The sequence below is a fragment of the Hippopotamus amphibius genome, chromosome 14 (genome assembly GCF_030028045.1).
Source record: "Hippopotamus amphibius kiboko isolate mHipAmp2 chromosome 14, mHipAmp2.hap2, whole genome shotgun sequence".
In the NCBI taxonomy this organism is placed as follows: Eukaryota; Metazoa; Chordata; class Mammalia; order Artiodactyla; family Hippopotamidae; genus Hippopotamus; species Hippopotamus amphibius.
The window spans coordinates 14,715,926-14,738,945 of NC_080199.1; the positions used below are offsets into that span (position 1 = coordinate 14,715,926).

Here is a 23,020-nt window from a genome sequence, read left to right on the forward strand (position 1 = left end):
GCTCGGCCATGAAAGTTTTTAAAAAGAAAACGAGAAGTAATCCCAGTTAATCACTGAGATGGAAGTCAGAGTCGTCTCCATCCCCTGCTGTGTGCAGACTTGTGTGCAGGCCTGTCGACTTCTTGTGATGTTTCTCTGGATGTTATCTTGCTCACACAGTTTATGCTCGAGATTACTGAAGGGGAAGCTAGGGAAGAGATCTGGTCATCTGTTGATTACTTATACTTCATTTCTACTTGTTTGATCTGTAGAAGGGGCCAATAAGTTAGGCAAAGTATTTTGTGATCAAAAGATCTGAAAGATGTGCTAGGGCCTGAGATGAGTAGAGCATGGGGGTGCCTGGTTTAAGGTTACTGACAAGACACAAGGGGCCTCCCGCAGAGAGCTCTTTCCTGAAAAGAACTTCTTCCTGACAAAACCTGATTACACCATCTTTCTCAGTGAACGCTAATTGGAAGGAGCTCTCCCCATCACCTGTCTGTACTTGTAAGATGCATAAGAAGTCCTGAGGACTTCAAAGCTCTAATGTCTAAGAGTTGTCTACTTGAGTAGTAGTCTGGTTAGGAAAATGTCATTCTTTCTGTATCCACAGGTACAACTTAAAGAAGCCGTCAAATTTCTTCCTGATAAAATGGATACTGAATTAGCAGAATCAGGATTAAACTTGAGTGTTGGACAGAGACAACTGGTGTGCCTTGCCAGGGCTATTCTCAGGAAAAATCAGATATTGATTATTGACAAAGCCACATCAAATGTGGATCCAAGGTATGGAGCTTAAGTCTGTGAAACCAGGGATGCGAATTTTAAATGTGGTAAATAGAAAGCATTTAATGATGCTGAGAAATGTTTCTAAATGCTCTCTTTGCCCACAGATATCTCTTGATAACATTAATTCCAGAAAAGAAAGGAAGAAACCAAAACATGTTCTATGGTGTTAATATTATTAAGAGGCATCCTAAGAGAGCTGGATCAGGAACTATCCAGTTCCTAATAGTTTCAAGCAACTTCCAGGGAAGAATATTTCCCATTGTTTTGTGAAAAACAGTAAATTTCTAAGTAGACTTTTTATACTTAGTTTTTCAAGAACAAGATTATGTCAAAGCATTGATTTTTAAAATCATTGTAAAAATATCATGTGATATTTTTAAGTGTTAAGTCTGCTTTTCCTGTCTTCACTGAATTAAATTCCACTTCTTTGATTCCAGAACTGATGAGTTAATACAAAAAAAAATCCATGAGAAATTTGCCCAGTGTACTGTGCTGACCATCACACACAGGTTGAGTACCGTTATTGACAGTGACAAGATAATGGTAAGACCCTCACACATCGAATTTCAGTCGTTTCCATTTATGTTCAATTTTTCAATATATCCTTTGTTGTAAAACTTGATAGTAACCTCCAACATGTTAATTTTCTCTTTATTTTTCCTCTCATTCCTGACGATAACTCAGGTACTTAATTATACTTTCAGAATGTGCTACTAAATAATATATCCAGTAACTTCATATTTTTTATTAAAAATTCATTTGAATTGTCATTATTCTTTAAGATGGCTTATCATGAAAATATTGCAAATTCAATATACATGTTTGTATTTCAGAGTGGGAGAACACATTTTCACTGTGTCACAGTTGTTTCAGCATTTTCAGGTTCCCTTAATCAAAAAGTTAACCTTTCATTTAAATTGCCATAAGGCTGTTGGATAAGGCTGCAGAATTTCACAGCTGTTGCTGTGAGAGGGGAGTCTATTAAAAAAAAATTAGCTAGTGAAAAAAGCAAAGTATTTCAACAGAAGTGGTTTAATATAGGAAATTTGTTACATAGGAATTGGAGGGCTAGAAAAATAGAAGGAAACACTGTGGTAATAATTTTAGGGAGCAGCTACCATGTCCTAGGACAGGTTACCAGTACTAAGACTTCAGAAGAGAGTCTCAAAAGAGTTGGTGCTCAGTCCTCCAAGGAGAGGTCACTGCCCAGTTGTGGCCATATTTGTAAGGGAGCAAGAGGAGGCTAGTTCTCCATGTGCTAATAGAAGCTGGGAGCTGAAGTCCGATCCCACTCCTGGGGTGATGCTGCAGGAGTAGCAGAAACCATGTAGACCATTTGCTCTGATTCCCACCTTGAATATCCCTCTAGTGCCCCCTACTGGCAGAACCTAACAAAGGGAATCTGGCCAAAGAGCCTCTGAAATGTGATTTGCAGAGACCCAGCCTCTGCATCACAGATGAGAGTGTGGAAAGAAAGGTAGATCAGGGGCTGAGAGATTGTCAACAAACAACTAGCAAGTCTCTTACACAGTAGATCTGGACTCTGCACACGCATCAAGCTCCGGGTTTTGGTCTCTGTACATCCATTTAGTATCTTCTTTCCAGGTTTCATTGCCTCTTTCTTCCTTAGTAATTTAATATTTCCTTCCTTAGCTTTATTTCCTTCCTCCCTCCCTCCCTCCCTTTTCTATTTCATTCTCTCTCTCATTGTCCTTTCCCTGTGTTGCTTGCTGAATTTCAATAAATCTTAAGGTGTGGATTTACAAAATGATAAGGAAGTCATCCCTCAAAGCAAAAATGTTTGCCTACAAATAAGCCCAAAGGAATATGAGTTACTTTCAGATTAACCTTAAGCCTGTGGCAATGAGCTGATTTCACTTATCTTATGGATGCTAACTAATGTCACAAGACACCACAGTATCCAGTGATGCTGATTAGTTATGAAGTAAATAGATAAAGAAGATCTGCAAATGCATAAGGGGCAAAAGATTGAGTTAAACAGGGATTTTCATGGTCCATACTAAATAGGTAATAATCCATAATAAACAGTAATACCTAAACTTCCTTATATCCAGTGATAATGCAGCTGTTTCTTTTGATTTAGGCAATTTATGGAATATCAGCTCCCATCCTACTTCACATGCATTGTCAGATGGGATCATCAGAGGGGCATTGAGTAGATACCATTCTGTCAACATTGAAACAGTGCCGTAGCCTCACTCCCCCGAGCTGAACATGTACAGAAGTGAGCTCTGGGGAGGCAGACGACAGGAGTGGGGCATCCACAGCCAAAGGGATGCTCTAGGCTCCTAGCAGTGTAGCCAGTCACCGGACTAGAATATCACAGTAGGAAGCAGGCCCCACCTGCAGACTTTTGTGAGGGACCGGGTAGCATTCCAAGATTATAGGATAGTGTCTCTTAAATTCCGGAAACGTTGTTCAGCATCAAGCATCCTTAGTTCCGTTTTGTGTTCTTGAGTGCTTTTCGGAAAAGTAACCTTTTGTATTTCTACTTTTTGTTTTGTTGTTCTAACGTCTCAGCATTGTATTTTGCTGATGGTCCCCAGAAGCATCCTTCTTCCAGAAGGAATGAGTGATGGTGTGAAGTTTACCTGTTTCAAGTCCTTTGTCAGGCTTTAGAGGCAGCAGCACAAAGAGGGCTCGATCTCCAGCTCCATCAGGGGTCCGTTCCAATAAGACTTTGCTCCTAAATGTACCCTAGAGATTTATGTTTGGCTTTTGGTATTACTCCATTGATGGTGGCAGCTTCATTTTATTTTGTAATTCTTCGAAATCTTGTCACCTTGGAATGCATGATTGGTTAGGGAAGCAGTGAGGAAGGGCAGAATTCGGCAGATGTGTCAGCTACTCCTAAGTCTTATCCCTCAGCACTTGAACCACAGATGTAAAAGTCCATATCTATCCCCTTAATAAATCAGCTTTGTTGACATACGTCCATTTGTTTGATGCTTTACTTACCAGTATCTCCTGGTAAATTTCTATAACCTCAAATTTTTCTCTCTTGGTCAATGTCTTTGAATAAATCCTTAATGTGGTTTTACAAAGCATTTTACGGTCCGGCCCCTCCCCACCTTTCTGGTTTTATCCCACTCTGCTCTCCCTCTTTCCTTTATAGCTAAAAAAACAGTGGTCTTTCCGTTCTCCAAATGCAGTGTTGACTCTCTGTCACAATTATGCCCTCTCTTGACTGTTGGTGGCTTAGACTAAGGTGCTGGCAGTGGAAATGGTCAGATGGTTGGATTTGGGGCAGATAACAAAGTGGAGCCAAGCAGACTGTGTGATGAATTGAACGTGGTATCTGAGGGAAGAGAGAGGAGCTGATGCTGGTTTCTGGGTGTGGAGACTGAGCATCTGGGTGAACGGGGAAGATGGAGGGAGAAGAGAAATGCAAGGGTTCTCTTGGGAGCCTGTCACCTTTGCAATGACCAACCTTGGTGCACCTTGCCCTTCACTGTGGAGCTGCCCTTCCTGCTCCTGTGTTGGGAGACCTTCAGTTTAGGGCTCCATGACCAAGAGTTCATCAGTGATGTCCCAGGGAGGTCCCACCAGGGAATGTAAACTTGGCCACTTGTTTACATCTTGGTCTGAGGTGATTGCGGTTGCTGACTGCTTTGGTAGGAACAGCAGGGTTAGACCTCAGCAGACCCAAGAGATATACGTCTCCTAGCTTCAGAGTTGGGGAATTGTCCTCTGTGTTCGACCTACCCCAGGTGTAAACCTTGTGTTTTATTCTAGAGCTTCTGCTTACCAGTTGATTTTGAATTCAGTTAAAACACCATAAATATTGTTCTTTCTCAAATCTTTGATTTTTGAGGCAATTTTTTCTTACTTGCTTTAGAAATACAGGCATACTCTCTTCTACTGTGCTTTGCAGATACTGCATTTTTTTTTTTTTTTTACAAACTGAAGGTTTGTTACAACCCAGTGTTGAGCAAGTCTTTCAGTACCATTTTTCCAATAGCATTTGCTATTTTGGTAATTCTTACAATATTTCAAACTTTTCCCACTATCAATACACTTGTTATTGGTGATCGGTGATCAGTGATCTGTGTTGTTACTGTGAGGGTGAGTCAAGAATTATCCGCACTCTAGCGGTAGAATTTACAGAAGTTTTAATATAACTGATGTGTGGATAATTTTGGACTCACCCTCGTACGACAACTTGCTGAATGCTCAGATGATGGTTAGCATTTTTTAGCAATAAAATATTGTTAAGGTCTGTACTTTGTTTTTTCAAAAATAATGTTGTTGCACACTTGATAGGCTACAGAATAGTGTAAATATAATTGCTGTATGCCCTGGGAAAAGAAAATTTGTGTGACTCAGTTTATTATGATATTCAGTTCTTTCTGATGTGCTGGAACTGAATCCCCCAAATCTCCGAGGGTTGCCTGTATCTCTTTCCTTTCCAGAAAGCAAGTGCTCGTCTGTTCTGAAAGCTTTAAGGACAGAAAGAAAATTTAATCTGCTGCAAAGCCTGATGCCCCAGAGGGCGGGTGGCCAGCCTGGGGGAGTGGCTGGGGAGGTGCCGGATGCTGATGAAGGGCACAGCCAGCAGTGTTGTCACCGTACACTCCTGTCATTACCAGTGTTTAAGCTGTAATAATTACATTTTGTTGCACTGGTGAATATTTGGGCAAAGAGGGATGGACTTTTTTTTTTTTTTTTTACTGTAAGTAAATCAGACAAAGGGTTGGTTGGGAAACAACTGTGACCTAATAAACAGCTTTGTTTATGTGTTGACTCTCTAAAGGAATTTACATAGTGTTGCTTCATTAAGTATCATTAATGTGTCAGAATTCTATTTTACAAAGATGTTCTCTCAATTTTAACTTTATTAAGCAGGATGGAGTCATAAGGACAGCTAATTTAATCTTCCTTATTTGCTCCATTGCCACAAAGCAGTGGAGCAAGACAGACAAGTTAGAACTCCTCTTTCTCCTAATACTCACCACTGTCTCTACATTAGAGGCTTCTTCCTGTAGTTTTCAGGATTAGCTGGTTGTTTGTGACCTGTCTTCTCTTCAGCCAATAGCACAGCTTTTCCTCTAATCCCTGCACACCCTAGTCTTCATTTCATATCACCCTGGATTCTCCCTAGTCGCATGAGCACAGAAAGCATAGGAAAATCTGCAGTTGCTCTAGCAATATCTTCGCCTGTGTTCAGCATTTTCTCTGCCTGCAATTAGAGAATTCTTTGGAAATGAATGATGAAGAACCAAAACTAGGGCCAGAAAACTCAGATCCCACCTCTTCTGTTTATAGGCAATCTAATGGTTTTATGATCTTTACCTTTCTTCTTCAACTCAAACCTCTTCTTAGTAGAGTTTTTCCCAGAGAAATCAAAACCAGAAACTGTTGTAACATACCCACCTGGAAAAGCACAAAAACAGCTCATACCTAATTAGAGTTTTACTTAAATTTTATTTTTCAACTTCATGAAACTTTTCTTTCATAAGCTTAAATGCAGTTAGAACATTTCAGAAGAGAAAAGCTCCTTCAAGGACATGCCACGAGATTTCATTCAAGTTTTCAGAGGGAAAAATAACTAATATGAAAGTAGAAAGCACAGTTAGGGAGAAGAAGTACTTTATAAGGGGGGTGCTTACGTCCAAAAGCAGCAGCTTTGGGAGAACGGCTGTGGAAGTGACCATGAGCCAGCCTTCATCATTCCCCAATGAGAAGAGTGATTTATTATTTCAAGCCCTAAGAAAGGATTTTGAGTTAATACCTGTCACATTGTCTCGTCACTGAGAAAATCACAGGTACCCATTTTGCCAATGAGGGACCAACCACCCAACTGTCCCTGTGTCACGTGGCAGCCAGAAACAGAGGTCTGACACTCAGCTCTTCCCCTCCCAGCTCTGCTTGTCCCTCAGCGGGACCTCCCCTTATTGCTTGTCGCCATATTGAAAGCGGTTCCCAGCATCTCTTTCCTATCATCAGGGCTTTTCCTCCACTCTGTCCTCCCCCCACATCTTCCTGCAGCCACCCCACTATCACTGATGGCTTCTTGAAAATGAAAATTGATCAAATTATCTTGCAATAGGTTCATTAAATTTTTATGTCTAGGACAGCTACCGGAATATTTGCAGGTACACAGATCTGGTAAACACATCTTCATTGAGTTTATGTAACTGACTGACTTAACCAACATAATGCATTTTTCCTTAACCTACTAGAGAATGACAAGTGATTTGAGGCTAGTGTTCTTGGAAAGAGCCTGGGATTGAGGGATTGTTATTATGCTATCTTGAATGTGTGGTTTAGTTTATGATTTAAGTTGGATTACAGAAAGAATGGGGACACAGAGGGAGATTACAAGAGGCTTTTCTTACAGGTATAAATGATGTGAAAATAAAAACTCACTGCTAAATCCTGCAGATCCCCCCTTCAGGATTACTCCTGTCTGTTACTTTGTAATCCCACTACAGTATTTGTTGTATTACCTGCTCTCCTTAGGACTATTATAAATTATTCCTACCCAGTTCCTCCGTCTCCAATTTCTCCCTCTCTAACTCCTCCTTGAGAGTAGCCTAAAAGACCCTTTTTATCACATTACTTGTCAGCTAAAAACCCAAAAAACAAAAAAACTCCCTATGCTCCCATTGTTCACTGAATGATTTTAAAAGTTTAAACTTTTAAAGCTTCAAAGGACTTGGATAAACTGGCCTTTGTCTACTTTTCTCTCCCTTTACCTCCCTACATAAAATTCACTCTAAAGTATCCTGGTTGCTGGCCTCTAAATTCAGCTTGCTTTCTCAACTCTGATGCTGGTCACATCATTTACTCTGCATGAGACGTACTTTCCCTTGTCACCGCTCACAGTCATTCTATTTCATCCTTAGAGACTCAGATTACATTCCATTTCATCTGAAACTCAAACCAGAAATTATTCCTCTTCCTCTGAACATCTGAGGAGCTTACTGATATCAATACTTCCTTGATAAATATTCCATACTACCTTGTACTACTTCATTCTCCCTACCAAGTATTAAGCTTTTAAGAGCAGAACTCACAACTCACACATCTTTATACCTCAGTACAGCACCTGGCCTCGTGCCTTGGCTGTGAGAGAGAATGCACAGATATACTAACTGAATAAATAAAGTATATGAAACAGGGAAAACGTTGTGGTAGTCAACATCCAAGGTGATCCCTACGGATTCTTGCCTCCTGGTATTCCTGCCCTTGTGTAATCCCTCCCACATTGAGTATCAATAAGATACTGCAGAAATGACAGAATGTGACTTACAAGGTGAAGTCATGAGAGATATTGTGAACACTAAGAGTGACCACAGTGTAAACTATGGACTTCAGGTGATTATGATATGTCAGTGTCGTTTCACCAGTTGTAACAAACGCACCACTCTAGTGAGGGATGTTGATAATGGGTGAGACTATGTATGTGTGAGGGCAGGGTGTATGTAGGGAAATCTCTGTATTTTCCTCTCAATTTTCCTGTGAAACTAAAACTGCTCTTAAAAATAAAGTCTTCAAAAGTATATTAAAAAATAACTCAAAGTTATACCTTTTTTTCTGCACATAAAGGAAATTTGTAATTGCTTTTTGTTTATTTGTTCTGAAATTCTGGAACCTTTGCTTAAACCAGTAAATGTATAGGCTGAGTTGCTGAAATTCTATTCTTGACCTTTTTTCAGTCTGTGTGCCAATGTAGGTTTTGTAGCCCCTGGTATGAGCCTTGGCCGCACTGCACTCTGTTCCTTTCAATTCTCCCTCCTCTCTGACTGCCCCTTTTCTTCTTTTTCTTTTCTAATATTTGACAGTAAATGTTTCAAGCCTCCATTCTCGACCCTGGCTTATCTCTCTCTCATTTTCCCTCTCACTCTCCCTCTTGCCCATAGCCATCAACCTGGAGCATGTGGTCCTCGAAGTCCACATCCCTAATCCTATTATCCCTGTATCCCACTTGCCTTAGCTGTTTCCCATGCCAGCTAGGCTTGTTCCCCTCTTGATCTCACCCTACAGTTGTGCCAAATCAAACCATTGGGCCATCACACAATCATGCCCTGAATTTAATTTCCTTTGTACATAACTTTCAACCAGCATGTACTGTGTGCCTGTTACCTGTCATGTACAATGCCAGGAGCCTGTAGTGCAACAGGGAACAAGGAAAACCATGTAACCCTGCCCTTAAGGAGCTGCCAGGCTCACCTCCAGCCCTCTTGGCCAATGTTGCTTCCTATGTCTAGAATGACGCATCCCATTTCTGCATGTTCAAGTCTATCCATTCTTTAAGGCCCAGTTCACTGCCCTCTCTCCTCCTTGAAGGTCATCCTCACAACCTCTGGCCAGAAGTCATCTCTTTTGCTACCAAACTCCTCCTTGTGTGCTTTTTTTCTGGCATTATATGTACTTGAGGATTTTCTTCTCTCTCTCCTTTCTGTATAGGCTTCCTAAAGGCAGGGACTGTGACTTTCATATGTTTGCCTCTTCCAAAGCATCTGGCATAATGCCATCAATACAGTTAAATGTACAATAAATGTTTGCTGAATAAATTCAGAGATTAATGAAAATTTACTTAATTTTCCAAAACACTGCATGTAACTTGCTCTTTAGTAATCCTAAAAGTTAAATAATATTAGTTTTCTTTTTCTGTGAGCATATACCAGGCACACAGTAATAAAATTGGAATAGAAAGTAGACACAGGAAATGTTTATGTTTATTGGCATACTTTCTTAAATTACATGCAAAGTTAACGTAAGGTATTATCCATATGGAAAGGTATCTTAGAAAATTGAATGTTAAAATTCTCATCTCCCTTAGTTTACTTCTAATAATAAGTTATTTAACAGTGTCTTTCACTGGAAACTCACATGGAGAGGAAGGAATACAGAGTTCCCAGCTCTGGATTCGAATCCCAGTTCTGCCATCTACTGATTCTGCTGGTTTGGTTGAGTTACTCAGTCTTCACCTCTGGCCGTGAGCTTCTTGATAGACTCTCTTGCTGATCTTTGAATCTCCCATTCCTAGAACAGGGCTTTGGTAATAGATATTCAGTACTTACACGATGGATGGATGGGTGGATGGATGGGGAGGATGCATGGGGAGGATGGAAGGAAAGAAGGAAGGAATGATAAATGGAAGAGTGGATTGATGGAAATTACAAGTATATATCTTGTTTGTCTACCCTGTCTTGAGAGGCATTCTTGAGAACTAATAGTGATGGTTATAAAGCATGAGACACAGTAAATTTTCAACTGACAGCTAATTTTATTTTCCTTTTCAAATCCAAAGACTGCTATTTTAATTACGGGGTGATTTCATTGATCTGATGGTCGCCATGGTCTTTGTTGCATTGCACTTATATGCCAGGGCATCCCGTCTCTTAAACCTTGTGAATCCGTCCATTTGGGGCTGTATTAATAATGCAGTTCACTTTAAGGTATACTGTATTTTGTTTTAATGCACATCAAAAGAGTATTAACAAGGTATATTGTGTTTACATTTTTAAAGTATTATCTTACAGAAGTTAAAATTTAAGTTCTAATACATTTTGAAGCCCTATAACAAACTATCACATTTCTGTCACTCCCCTCCAAAACTGAAAATTCCCCTTATAAAATATAATGGAGGCCATTAAGTTGCTAAAACTTATAAGGCTCAAAATATTTTCACCACAATGATCTTTCTGCCATTTATATTGTTAATCCTATTGCCTTTTGAGAGCATTAATTTTTTTTCTGGCTTTGACTTTTTAAATATTAATTCTGAGAACCACTCATCTCAGTGGCATGTATTTTAGATAACATGAGAGAAATGGAAAAATTTGTATTCATTCAAATTTGAATAAATACATAGAAATTTTGGACAAAGACAAAACATTAGTAATATTCCATTAAAAAATATGTGAAGTCTTTATAGTCAGAGAACTCATTTCTGCCAGCTCTGAAGAGGTGATTTTTGAAAGTTGTTGCTTTTGCAGAATGTAAAGTTATTCATTCTATGAAGTAATTCAGTTTACTTATTTATCGATACTTAGTCTTTAGCATGAGAGAGACCTATGTTTTAAAATTGCTTGTTTCCTTCTTAAGTGTCTAGAGGAGTAGTTATGTTCTATCATGCTATGCTTAAGTAAAATTGCACATGCAGGGCACCTAAATTGGCATGCCAAATTATAGGACGTTTAATAATTATATGGATGTGACAGATTCAATTATTCTTGAACTCCTTTGAGAAAGCTGCCCTTAGCAGTGATTCACAATAGTAAACAAAAGATTAACAGGAAAATGGCCTTTATGAGACTTAATAAATGTTTTTGACTAAATTCCATGGGATGGAATTAACTGCAATCCCTAGATGTGGAAAAACAACCTGTGTCCTGCTCAGAGCTTCACATATTCTCTTAAGATATATCTACTGTAAATATGACCTGTGTGAAGAACTAAGTACCACTTAACATCAGAACTGTTTTCTTAGGTATATCATTTGGGCCAATTGTTTCAGACTCTTTCTTCCCTCTGAAACCATTAACCAAAGCCACTGGTGTGTAGAAAGGCAGAGTTAAGAGCCCCTTCCTCTCCCTCCAATTAGCAGACTGATTAATGAGCAATGACATGGCTGAAAGGCAGGCAGCTCAAGAGAGACGAGGAAGCAAGGAAAGATGATTTGTGACAACAGATTCAGATCCTTGGCAGTTCAGATTGGGCTGCCCCGTGTGCTGGGAGGGCAGTGATCACTGGAATTTGGAGCTCAGTTTCTTACTTGCTTCTTTAGTCTTAGCCAAAGAGAAAACTGGATTTCTAGGGATTTCTTCTGTGCAGAGCAATTCTGCTAAAGCTGCTTAGATAGCAGCTGTTTTTGCCAACCTTCCACTTTCAGAATAATAAACTACAACCACAGCCAACTTCAAGAAGCACTTCAACTTCCCCGAGAAGGGATTTTTGCCCCTCTTGGCAGCTGACATACTCGAGGACCCTAAAGAAATTCCAGAAGCATATCTTTTTTCCCAAGTATTGCTCAGATTCTGTCAAACCAACCCTCAAAACTCAGCGTCTGAGAGCTAAAAGCACTAACTAATGATAACCACCCTGGATGCCCTGGACAGAATATAAAATGCCACATACTGCCGAGTGCCTGCAATCATAGTCTAAAACTTTCATTTTCTTCCTTTCCTGTAACATTATAAAAATAAAAGATCAGGTTGGGCCTTTGTCTGCTTAGTCAAACAGGGTAATCAAGCCATTTAAACACCACTAGGCCTACCACCCAAATAGATTCTCTCTGCTTCTTCTCCTGTCCCTTTCTGAAATATTGTCTGAGTTATAATGTGTTACTGCAAAACATTGTGTGCTAATGGGTTTCTTTCTGCTGATGAACAGGTTTTGGATTCAGGGACACTAAAAGAATATAAACGGCCGCATGAGTTGCTGCAAGATACAGACAGCCTGTTTTACAGAATGGTGCAACAACTGGGCGAGGCCGAGGCCACTGCCATCACTGAAAGAGCAAAACAGGTGAGCCTGCTGCAGGGAGTTGTGATTAAAGTTCATCTCGTGGGTTCACTTCTCAGGCTCTGGCCCCAGGGGTCTGGTAACAAGCACTCTGTGCCCTTTTCAACTGTAACCCTCCAGAGACAAAGCTTCATGACTGGGTCTTAACACAACATCACAGGTTGAAGGCGGGTCTGCTGAGCATCTGCAGAGGGGGTGGGGGTGGGGTGCAGGGTGTGTGTGCAGTCTCCTGTGCACACACGCGCCCCTGAGAGAGAGTTCAGATGGGACTCTCCACACACGTGGACTCTGGGTTCAGATTCCCACAGAGCACAGAACACTCTCATTTTGCAGGCTCTTTACATTCATTCTGATTGATGCTCAGCACATTTGTGCTGCAAGTGCTGTCAGGGAACATGCAAGAAATCTGAGAATTTGAGAAAAAAAGGTGGAATATTGTTCACTGGGTCTAGGAAGCTCTACCAGGGAAAGGTATAGGTCGCTTCTGTTTTCTAATTTGTGAAGAAAAATCCTACAAGTTACTGTCACTTTCTCCCTAATTCTTTGTTCTTTAGAATTAGGTCTATTTGCCCCTCTATGCTTCCTCTACCTTCTAGAAGTTGAAATTGTCCTCAGGACAAATCAAGAATTCACAACACCTTAACACTATAGTCTGAATGGTGTCTGAAGGTTTACAAAGCATTTCACAGAGATGAGGTGTGTGAAAGCACTAAGCACTGTACATGGTGTGAGAAAGGTGCTTGAGGAGTAACCTTCAGGTCACATGGCATCTTTCTAACAAAGGCCACTACAGAGGTGATAAGTGAGGTCAGGTTTAAGGGACTTAGCCATTGTCGTGCAGCTGCCTGTAATTCTTTCTGGAATAAGGTGGGAGTGGGATTGATGGAAGGATGGAGGGAGGGAAGGAGGTCTGGTGTTCTTGCCCCTTGAAATGCATGGGATGAGGCTTCCAACTGTATGTGGTGAGGCTTTCCCTTCAAAACTTTATCTCTGGGCATTAAATTATAAGGTGCATTTTTACTTCTTCATACACTTTTGCATTTCTCAGGTATTCATTTGTAAGTAGAATAAAATTTTATAATATTTAAAATACCTCTTGAAGAAAACATGTCCTAGTATCTAAGCAGTTCTATACAGCAGATTTATCTAAAATGTAGCCTAAGTTCCCTCTGTCACCATTTCATCTCATTCCTCCTCCTCAGAAATGAAGAACACGATACCTTCCACTGCTCATAGGGTAGGAAATTGCCCAGGGTCAGAGAGCTGGCTGAAATGTTGGCAGAGTCGGAATTCAAATCTAGGTTTAGGGATGATGAAGTCTGTGTTCTGAACTTTTCATAAGTATTTGTATCACATGCAAATGTAGAGAAGCTGCACTTGGAGCCCTGTGTTTTTTATGTCTGAAATTTACTGAGTGATTTCATCTACTAGAGCATCTCCTAGTCAGAACTTCCCTCCTAAAACCTGATAATCATTTGAGTTTCCCTGTATAGTCTAATCACAAAACAGGAATCCCACAAACTTTTGTTCTTTTGATCTTAGGCATTCCACATCAAAGAGATGTGTCCCGACCTATGTGTCCAAGTCTTCATTTAAAAAATGTGTTGTCATCATATCTTATTAAACATTGAGGAATGAGAAATAGATCACTGAATTTTAGGTAGGTCCAGATAAAGTAAGATAATGGGTTCAACACTCTCATTTTACAGATGAGGAATCTAAGGCCCTTTAGAAGGAAGGTGGCCACACACACACACACACACACACGTATATATAACTAGTGTTACACTAGTTTGCAGCAGACACAGAATTGGAACTCTGTTCTTTCAGTAAATGTTTCTTATCAAGTATAGTATTTGTATAATAACAGACATAGGTCATAGAATTAGAAATCTTGTGATACCTGGTCTAATAATCTTGCACCTAATTTAACAATATTAATAAGTTACATTGTGTAGTTCTTTATACTTTATTTTACGTAGTTCTCACATGTATGATTTCACTTAATCCTCACGATGGCCCTTTTTTTCCCATGTCATGGATGAGGACATTGGGTCAAAGGCTCACCTAAGGTCACAGAGCTGGTGCAGGGAACACAGGTGGGGAATTTCTTGGGGAGGCTGAGTGCTGCCCTAGGTACTGTGTTCTGTGTTAAGTCTGAGAACATTGCATCTTTTACGTGGTAGCCAAGGTGGGGCCAGTCTCCCTAGTTCACGGGGTGGCAGAACATCATTCTTGGATTTCAGTCCTGCCACTGGCTCAGGTCACCTCCACAGAAAGATGTAAGGAGGTACATGTCCTGATTCTCATGTAAAGTTAAATGTATTTACTATTGTGGGTGGCAGTACAAGTAAAAGGTTGAAAACAATGCTCCGTATTGTCTTTAATGAGGGCTCCTAGGAGTTATAATCCCTGATTTATTTTAAACATAGTTAACCTTTGAACAACACAGGTTTTTGTTGCACAGGTCCACTTATATGCATATTTTTTTTCAATGCATATGTACTGCAGTACTGCATAATACACAGTTAAATCTGTGGATATGGAGGGCTGACTGTAAAGTTATACACAGATTTTTCACTGTCCAGAGAGTCAGCACCCCTAGCCCCTGCATTGCTCAAGGGTCAACTGTAAGAAATATTTATCTGCTGTGTCTCTGATTTAAAATAACTTGATTTTCTTTCCTGTGTGCTCAAAGTGTTCCTTCTCTATTTTGAGGGTCATTAGTTTTTCTTAGGAAATCATGTACTCTTGATCTCTAGACCAACACATTTATTTCTGGAATATATAATTCTTTTAATTATAAAATATAATTCTTTTATTTCTGAATTATATCTTTGAATTTGTATTATTTGATTGGATTCTGTTCTTTACAAATATCTACAATATATGTATTGTCCTCTATTTTATAAAACTATTTTCTTCTTAATTCTTTTTAAGTTTTTATTAATTTACAATTATTTGGCTTCCTTTCTCAGCCCTATCCTCCATGTCTCATAGTGTTTTTCCAGCACTGGCTAATCTTTGTGCTCTCTTTCAGAACGATCATTTCTTTGATATTTTATTTTTCTCTTCCACTTCACTTTTGGCTTCTATCAACTCATGTTTCATCATCTTCTGTTGCTGCACCATGTTTTTCTATTTTCTTGGTTGTCTACTGTCCACAGGTTGATTGTTCTGCTACATTTTCTTTGAATGTATTGCATTCTATTTTTCATAATTTTTGTTTCTTCAGTGAGGTTTTTTTTATCCATCATATGCTCATCGTGTTCCTTTTCCTCGTTTTTTTGTTTGTGTAGTTTAAAGATTCTGTACTACTTTTTTTATCATTGTTTTTGCTACTCTTCACCCTTGAATTAAGTGAGTTTTTCCTAGATCATATATTTGCAGGTTAGTTGTGGGTAGGATATCATTTCCAGCTAAACAAGGTTCTCGCTGCTTAACACAGAATCTCCAGAAAACCGAGAGAGAAAGAAAGAGAGAGAGAGAGAGAGGGAAAGAGAGAGAGAGAGAATGGGAATAAGCAAGCTAGAGAGAAATTGAGAATGTATATTCATTTAGCCTGTATTCCTCTCTAGGCTGCAGAGATGGGTAGTTACAATGATGCTTGCAGTTCAGAATCTCTCTTCTCCCAGGACCTCAACAGTGTACATGCTTCAGGCAAAGATGGTGATTCTATATGATTCCTCATTCGTACACCTTAGAATTCTCCAGTTAGGTGGAGAACTGTGCTCTCCCATGGTTGCTGAGATCTGCTCCCCTTAGGTACCCTCTTTCTGTCTTGTCACGTCCCATTGGATCCAGTTGCTTAAGGTGGCCTGTCCAGATATTTTGTTATTTGGGACTTCAAATGACTCCTGATATCATCAATGTTTGGGCTTATTTTTTACCTCTCATTCTCCTTGCTATTTAGGGTGGTTTCTGAGAGGATAAGGAGAAAGAAAGTTCATTATTCCATTAATCAAAAAGAAGAAATCCTAGCACCTTAGTACTCTTTAACTTTGATAATATACCTGCCAGTATGTACACAAAGTTAGACCTGTTTTAAAGGTGGAGAGTTTGACCTAGAGTAATGGAAACAAAAGCAAAAATAAACAAACGGGATCTAATTACACTTAAAAGCTTTTGCACAGCAAAGGAAACCATAAACAAAATGAAAAGACAACCTACAGAATGGGAGAAAATATTTGCAAATGATGTAACTGACAAGGGCTTAATTTCCAAAATATATAAACAGCTCATACAATTCAATAACAAAAAAAACAAACAACCTAATTGAAAAATGGGACGAAGTGCTAAATAGACATTTCTCCAAAGATGGCCAATAGGCACATGAAAACATGCTCAACATTGCTATTTATTAGAGAAATGCAAATCAAAACTACAATGAGGTACCACCTCGCACCGGTCAGAATGGCCATCATTAAAAAGTCTGCAAGTAATAAATGGTGGAGAGGGTGTGGAGAAAAGAAAACCCTCCTACACTGTTGGTGTGATTGTAAATTGGTGCAGCCACTATGGAAAACAGTATGGAGGTTCCTCAAAAAAACTAAAAATAGAGTTGCCATATAATCTAGCACTCCCACTCCTGGGCATATACCCAGACAAAACTATAATTCGATAAGATAACATGTACCCTTATGTTCATAGCAGCACTATTTACAATAGCCAAGTCATGGAAGCAACCTAAATATCCATCGACAAATGCATGGATAAAAAAGATGTGGTACACACACACACACGCACACACACACACAGGGTGAGTCAAAAATTATCCGCATTCCGGTTATATTAAAACTTCTTTTTGCTGCACTATCGTATTAGCACTCTCCGTTCAAGACTGCTGTCTCCCCAGTCACTGCTGTACAGGTGTGAACTTTTTACATCAGTTCATTTGTAACTGCGGTGCAAGTAAAAGTGGATGCCCCACTTGTGATTTACACAAAAGAAGAGCAGTGTGCAGTGATTCATTTTTTGTGGTCTGAGGGTGTACCTGGTGCCGTTATTTATTGAAGACTCTGTGCGCAGTGTGGAGAAAGTGTTTTGTCATAAAAAAGTGTGTATGAGTGGATAGAGAAGTTCAAGGAAGGTCGCACAAGTGTTAGCTGTCAAGAAGGAGCTGGATTCACTTCTAATGAAGTGAAGACAGTGGTGCATTCATGGCTCACAGCTCAGCCTAAAACATTTTTTTTGAGGGTATACAAAATCTCATTGACAGATGGGCAGAGTGTATTGAAAAGCAAGGAGGTTTTGTCGAAAACTGATGTATTTGTCTTTTCTAAAAGTTAATTAAAATAAATTCTACAGCCAGAGTGCGGATAACTTTTGACTCATCCCCGTGTGTGTGTGTGTGTGTGTGTGTGTGTGTGTGTGTGTGTGTTTATATATACACACAATGGAACATTACTCAGCCATTAAAAAGAATGAAATAATGCCATTTGCAGCAACATGGATGGACCTGGAGATTATCATACTAAGTGAAGTAAGTCAGAAAGAGAAAGACAAATACCATATATCCATGTGGAATCTAAAATATGACACAAATCAACGTATCTACAAAACAAAAAAAGACTCACAGATATAGAAAATGGACTTGTGGTTGTCAAGGGGGAGGGTGGGTGGAGGAGAGACGGATGGGAGTTTGGGATTAGTAGATGCAAACTATTATGTATAGAATGGATAAACAGCAGGTCCTATTATATAGCACAGAGAATATATTAAATATCCTGTAATAAGCCATAATGGAAAAGAATATGAAAAATATGTATATATATACTAAATCACTTTGCTTTACACTTGAAACTAACACAACATTGTAAATCAACTACACCTCATTAAAAACAAATAAATAATAAATTTTTTTAGGAGAAGATGAGTTTTAGGATTGCTGGGATTGAATTTGGGTGATACAGTGAAAATGAACAGACAGAGTTTTGAGCCAGAATTCTGCCTGTTAAACTATTGACTTGCTGGCCTTTATCCATTCAGGGGAACTTTTATTGCTCTGTTGCTTTTAGATCTAATTCCATGATGGTGGCTTTGTTTACAAGCTGGGGTTTAAATACTAAACTTAATTTCAACCTACAGTGGAAGAACTATAATGAGCCAAACCCAAGAGAAGGAGGGAGAGGGCAGGAAACTCACTGGTCTTAGGTTCTGCTTGCCCTGAATTTGAACTTTTCTGGCATTGTCTCTTTTAATCTTCATAACCCTTCTGAGCTGGCAGTATTCTCCCTGAGATGGAGAAAGTGAGGCAGAAGAACCTAAGTAACATCTCAAAGTCACAAGTTAGAAAGTGTTAGTAATATTTTAACCACCTTTCTGCCTCCTGAGTTATATTCACTGAATTAAATGTGCCTCAACTTTGACTCTGGGCTTCTTTAAAGATAAAATCAGAAGATTTACAAAAGGGCCTCCCAGATGTTTTGCTTTCATCACATAAGCTGGTGATGCTGCTGCTTTCCGTGGACTCAGGGGCCACGTCTCTGAGCAGCATCATAATCACACCCAGCACTTAGCTCAGCCTGTTTCAACCTGCAGTTTGTAGCCATCAGTGAGTTCCTAGGAGGTAAGTCATAGTTTCATTTCACAAATGAGGCAGCTGGTGCGGAGAGAGCTTAAGTGATATTTCCGGGATCAGTGGTGGTCCCAGGAGAGAGAGGTGAGACTGGGCCTCTCCATCCCAGGCTCAGCCCATCCACGAGGACCCTGCTGACAAGCGTTCAGTCATCTCAACTCCCTTCATACCCCACCCTGTGAAAAAGATGCCTTCTCTCACTTGTGCTGTCAGCCAGAGTGTGGTCTACACCATGGCAACAGACGAGAGAAAGGAAGGTCAAATCAAGGGTTTTATACACAGAAAGCTAGGTTTCAGCATTCAGTTTCAAGTATTTCAGACGATGAAGTAAAGACCATTTTGGTGAGAAGTTGCTAAGAATAACATATTCTTTATAAAAAATTACATTGAGAAGGCCTATGGGGAAAGGAACCAGGTGGTTTGGGGAGGACTGTCAAGCAGTAGAAAGTGAAATGTATTTCCTTTTGTTCTTTTGGCTGTTCTTAGTTTCACCAAGAGAGCACATAATATATAACCACAGGAAATACGGCTAGCTTTAAAAAGTGGAGGAGGGAAATGATATGCAGTTAGCCTCCCTCAAAGGCCTTATGTGTAAGTCCTTGCATTATAGTGGAAATAGCCTTAGGTTTCACCCCGTGGGTGGAAGAAATTTTGTAGAATTTCTTATTTTTCTCTTTAAGTGACATTTTAATATACAGCATTTCATATGCAGTATTGTTTTGAGGGTAGCAAAAATGCAGGCAACAATAGAAAAAGAAAGTACACTTAATATGCAGGTAGATGTCTTAGCGCTTTTCTATTTCATATGTGAAATCCACTGTCTCTCATGGTAACTTTGTTGACAGGACCCACTAATATATTTGGAGTCAGGTTTTATCAAACAGGTCTAGAATCATGTCTAATCAACCCAGCTGCTGACACGAGTCAGCCTCGGATACAGATACAGATGGTGCATTTTCTGTTTTAAAGACTCAAAACTTTTCACATTCTTCTTTGTGGGGAGAAATGACTATTGCAGTCATTTTTCAACCAAACACACTTTGAGATAAGGGCTCACAAGCCTTGACATTATTTCATTTTATGTGTGAAAATGAGAAACCCTTGTGCAGATGCTAGATTTCTCAGGCTCTGTCCTCTGTTTTTAATTTATCTCCAGGTTTTGAGTCAGTAAAATGATTTTGCTTTTTAATTTAATGTAGTGATAAAACATACCTGTGAATCAGACTGATCAAAACTAAGGTGGGTCTACAGGCATTAAGCCCAGAGCCACTGAGGGTTTTAATGGGGCTACTTCCTCCATAGAATAACTACATTCCTGTTTTTTTTTAAATTGTGCCTCCACTAGGGATATGATTTGCTTCACCTGAGGAAGTGGACATAGAAGTGCGTTGCCTTAGAAAGGAGGACTTTAAAACTTTTAAACTTATTGTTTTTATTTCTTTTTTTTCCCCCTCAGGCGCACATCAAAAAGAGATAAGTGAACACTTCCAGTGGACCGCCTACAGCCTTAGCAGATTTGAGTCAGCCCTTGTATTCTACCATGATGTCGAGTTTATTCCAAAGGCATTTTTTCCAATAGTTTTAACACCAACAACAAATATTTACACATACAATATGCTAGTCTATTTGGATTTTTTCCTCCAACTTCACCCAATGATTTCAAGCTCTAACAAATGATTTATTACTTTTATTTATATGCTATACTGTTTTTTTTCTTATCCAAATCAGAGGTACAGGCTACCAGTAAAAGCTGTCTACCAGGTTTTGTGCCTTGAGAGACTCCAGAGCTGAAGCTCATTTTCTAAGGTATAAAGGAAAGTTGTCACAGATGTTTTTACTGTTCCCCAGATTACTTATCACTTTCCAGTTATGTCAGGAATTCTGTTTATTTGAAGACTGTGTGAAATTGTCATTTTGTCTCACCACTTTCTTTAACCTAACTAGGGTGTGTTATTCCACCCAAAGACCTCTAGTTAAAATAGTACAGATAAAACTAATAGGAAAAACAAAAATTATACTTTAGTTTAAGTGACAGAAGAGAGAGAGGTATCCACCCCCAAAATTAAAACATATATGGTTAAAATACAGAAGGTCAATAATTAATTATATGTTCTAGAAGAGAAGGAAGAGAAAATATGCTTTCAGGAGCCCTTATAGGTGATTTGATAATGAAGGACACTCATGTGATCTCTGATCGTTTTCTAGATGGAGGATTTTATTGTATTTTTTTTTTAACGTTTTTAATTGTGGTAAAATATATATAACATTAAATTTGCTATTATAACCATTTTAAACATACAGTTCAGCGGCATTTATCACATTCACACTCTTGTGCAACCATCACTATCTAGTTTGTTTCTGGTAATTATTTTAGGACTATTCAGTTTGTTATTTCTGCAGGGTCATTTTTGGTAAGTTTCATTTCTCTAGGAATTAATCTATTTCCTGTGAGCTTGAGTTTGATTGGTATATTATTCATAATATATTACTTGCTTAATCTCTACAGCATCTGTCATTGTGTTCTTTTTTGCTTTTTAATTTTCTTTGAACCTTCTCCCTTTTTTTTCTTAAATAATCTTGCATGACTTTTTCTTGTTTTCAAAGTAGCAATTTCTTTGGCTTGATTGATCTTTTCTGGTTTTTTGTTTTCTAGTTCCTCATATTATTCTTTCTTTCCTTCAACTTATTTATTTTGAGATTTTTTTCTCTAAATTCTTGAATTGGAAAAGATAAATTTTTAATTTAATTTTTTTCTAGTATAAGTACCTGCAGCCTACTTTTTTTACCCTAAGGCCCACTTTAGTTGCAATCTACACGTTTTGGTACTTAGCACTGATCAATAATCACAGTGTTATGTATTTTCTAATTTCTAATTTAATTAATTATATCTTTTACCCATGAGTTATTAATTAATGTAATGTTCTCTAAACTCCAAATGTTAATAGCTTTTTGTGAAATTGTTAATATTCAGTGTCTTTTATTAACCTATAAAAATGGCAGTTTCATATGGTTCAACATAATCGTTTACTTTTGTTATTAATGTATAACAATTTCATTTTGATTAGAGAACATTAGATTGAGGATTTTAAACCAAATGTAACCATATTCACACACGAAATCCTATGTTTCTACCATTTTATATCCTATTTGGGGGTTTTAAAATGGTACAAGTATATGTATAACTGGTAATTTTCAAATAAAAAATCCTCCCCAAGTACTGGAATTTTTTTTGTTTTTAATGTATTGCAGGCTGGTTCTCTGGGATGCAGGCTCAGACAGAGTTTAATGTTGGGATGTTTATGGGGGGTGCCCTTGGGCTCAGCACTTGCGGAATTGAGTGGGAAGAAACAGATCAGGGCAGAGGGAAAAATCAGGCTGGAGTACTGCTCCCATGGGGGCTCCAGAATGAAGATGGCCCTTCAGGGTTGTCCTGAGACATCCACTGGCCAGGCCTCTATACCTCCACCTGGATGGGTCATTGCATAGAGGCTGCCCCCAGAGGGGCTGGTGGCTTAAGGTTGTCCATTGGCAGCACTTCCAGCAGCTGGGCAGTGAGTCCTTGCAGGGAGGTCTGGACAGCACGTCTCCATGCCCCCCTCAGCTCCAGAGGTAGGTGATTAGGATGTATGTGGCAGAAAATTCTTGGTGACTGATGTTTAAGTCAAAATGACTAAGTGATTCTCCTCAATACCCTGTGATCTAGAATAGAGGAGAAGGTCCATGGAGGGGAGACATCCTCATTCTCTAGGGTCAGCCTAGTTTCACCTCTTCTGGGAAGCCACCTTAAGATCAATCATCATCCTAGGTAACCTGTATTTCTGTAATACCCTGAGCACTTATTTGTTAAACTGAACCATATTTGGATCCATGTCCTATTGTTGCCATTGTTAAATGCTTAATTTTTAAACAAGGGGCCCTGTTCTTTCCATTTTGCACTGGGCCCTTTAAATTGTGTAGCCTGCCCTGATTATGAGTGTTTGTAGGTGGTCTGTTTTCTTAAGTAAACCACAAGCTTCTACAGACTTGGAACTGTGCCCTATTCACTTTTTAGGTACATCTTCCAGCACAGTGTCTGTCACGTAGGGGGCGCTCAGTAAATGTTTGCTGAATGAATGATGACTGAGAACAAATCTTCTCTCTAAATTTTATAATTCTGAAATTTTAAGAGTCAGCCTGGGG

General features: G+C 39.1%; 1 protein-coding gene across 1 annotated transcript in view; it reads left to right on the top strand.

Moving 5' to 3' along the window:
* Positions 1-21,417, top strand: part of LOC130835857 (ATP-binding cassette sub-family C member 4-like) — a 148,323-nt gene extending 126,906 nt beyond the window's left edge. The window contains exons 28-31 of the mRNA XM_057707725.1: positions 593-765; positions 1,206-1,311; positions 12,133-12,267; positions 20,298-21,417. Of these exons, the coding sequence (XP_057563708.1) occupies positions 593-765; positions 1,206-1,311; positions 12,133-12,267; positions 20,298-20,318 (435 nt within the window). The 3' untranslated portion in view covers positions 20,319-21,417. The remainder of the gene's footprint in view (positions 1-592; positions 766-1,205; positions 1,312-12,132; positions 12,268-20,297) is intronic.
* Positions 21,418-23,020: the final 1,603 nt, after the last annotated feature.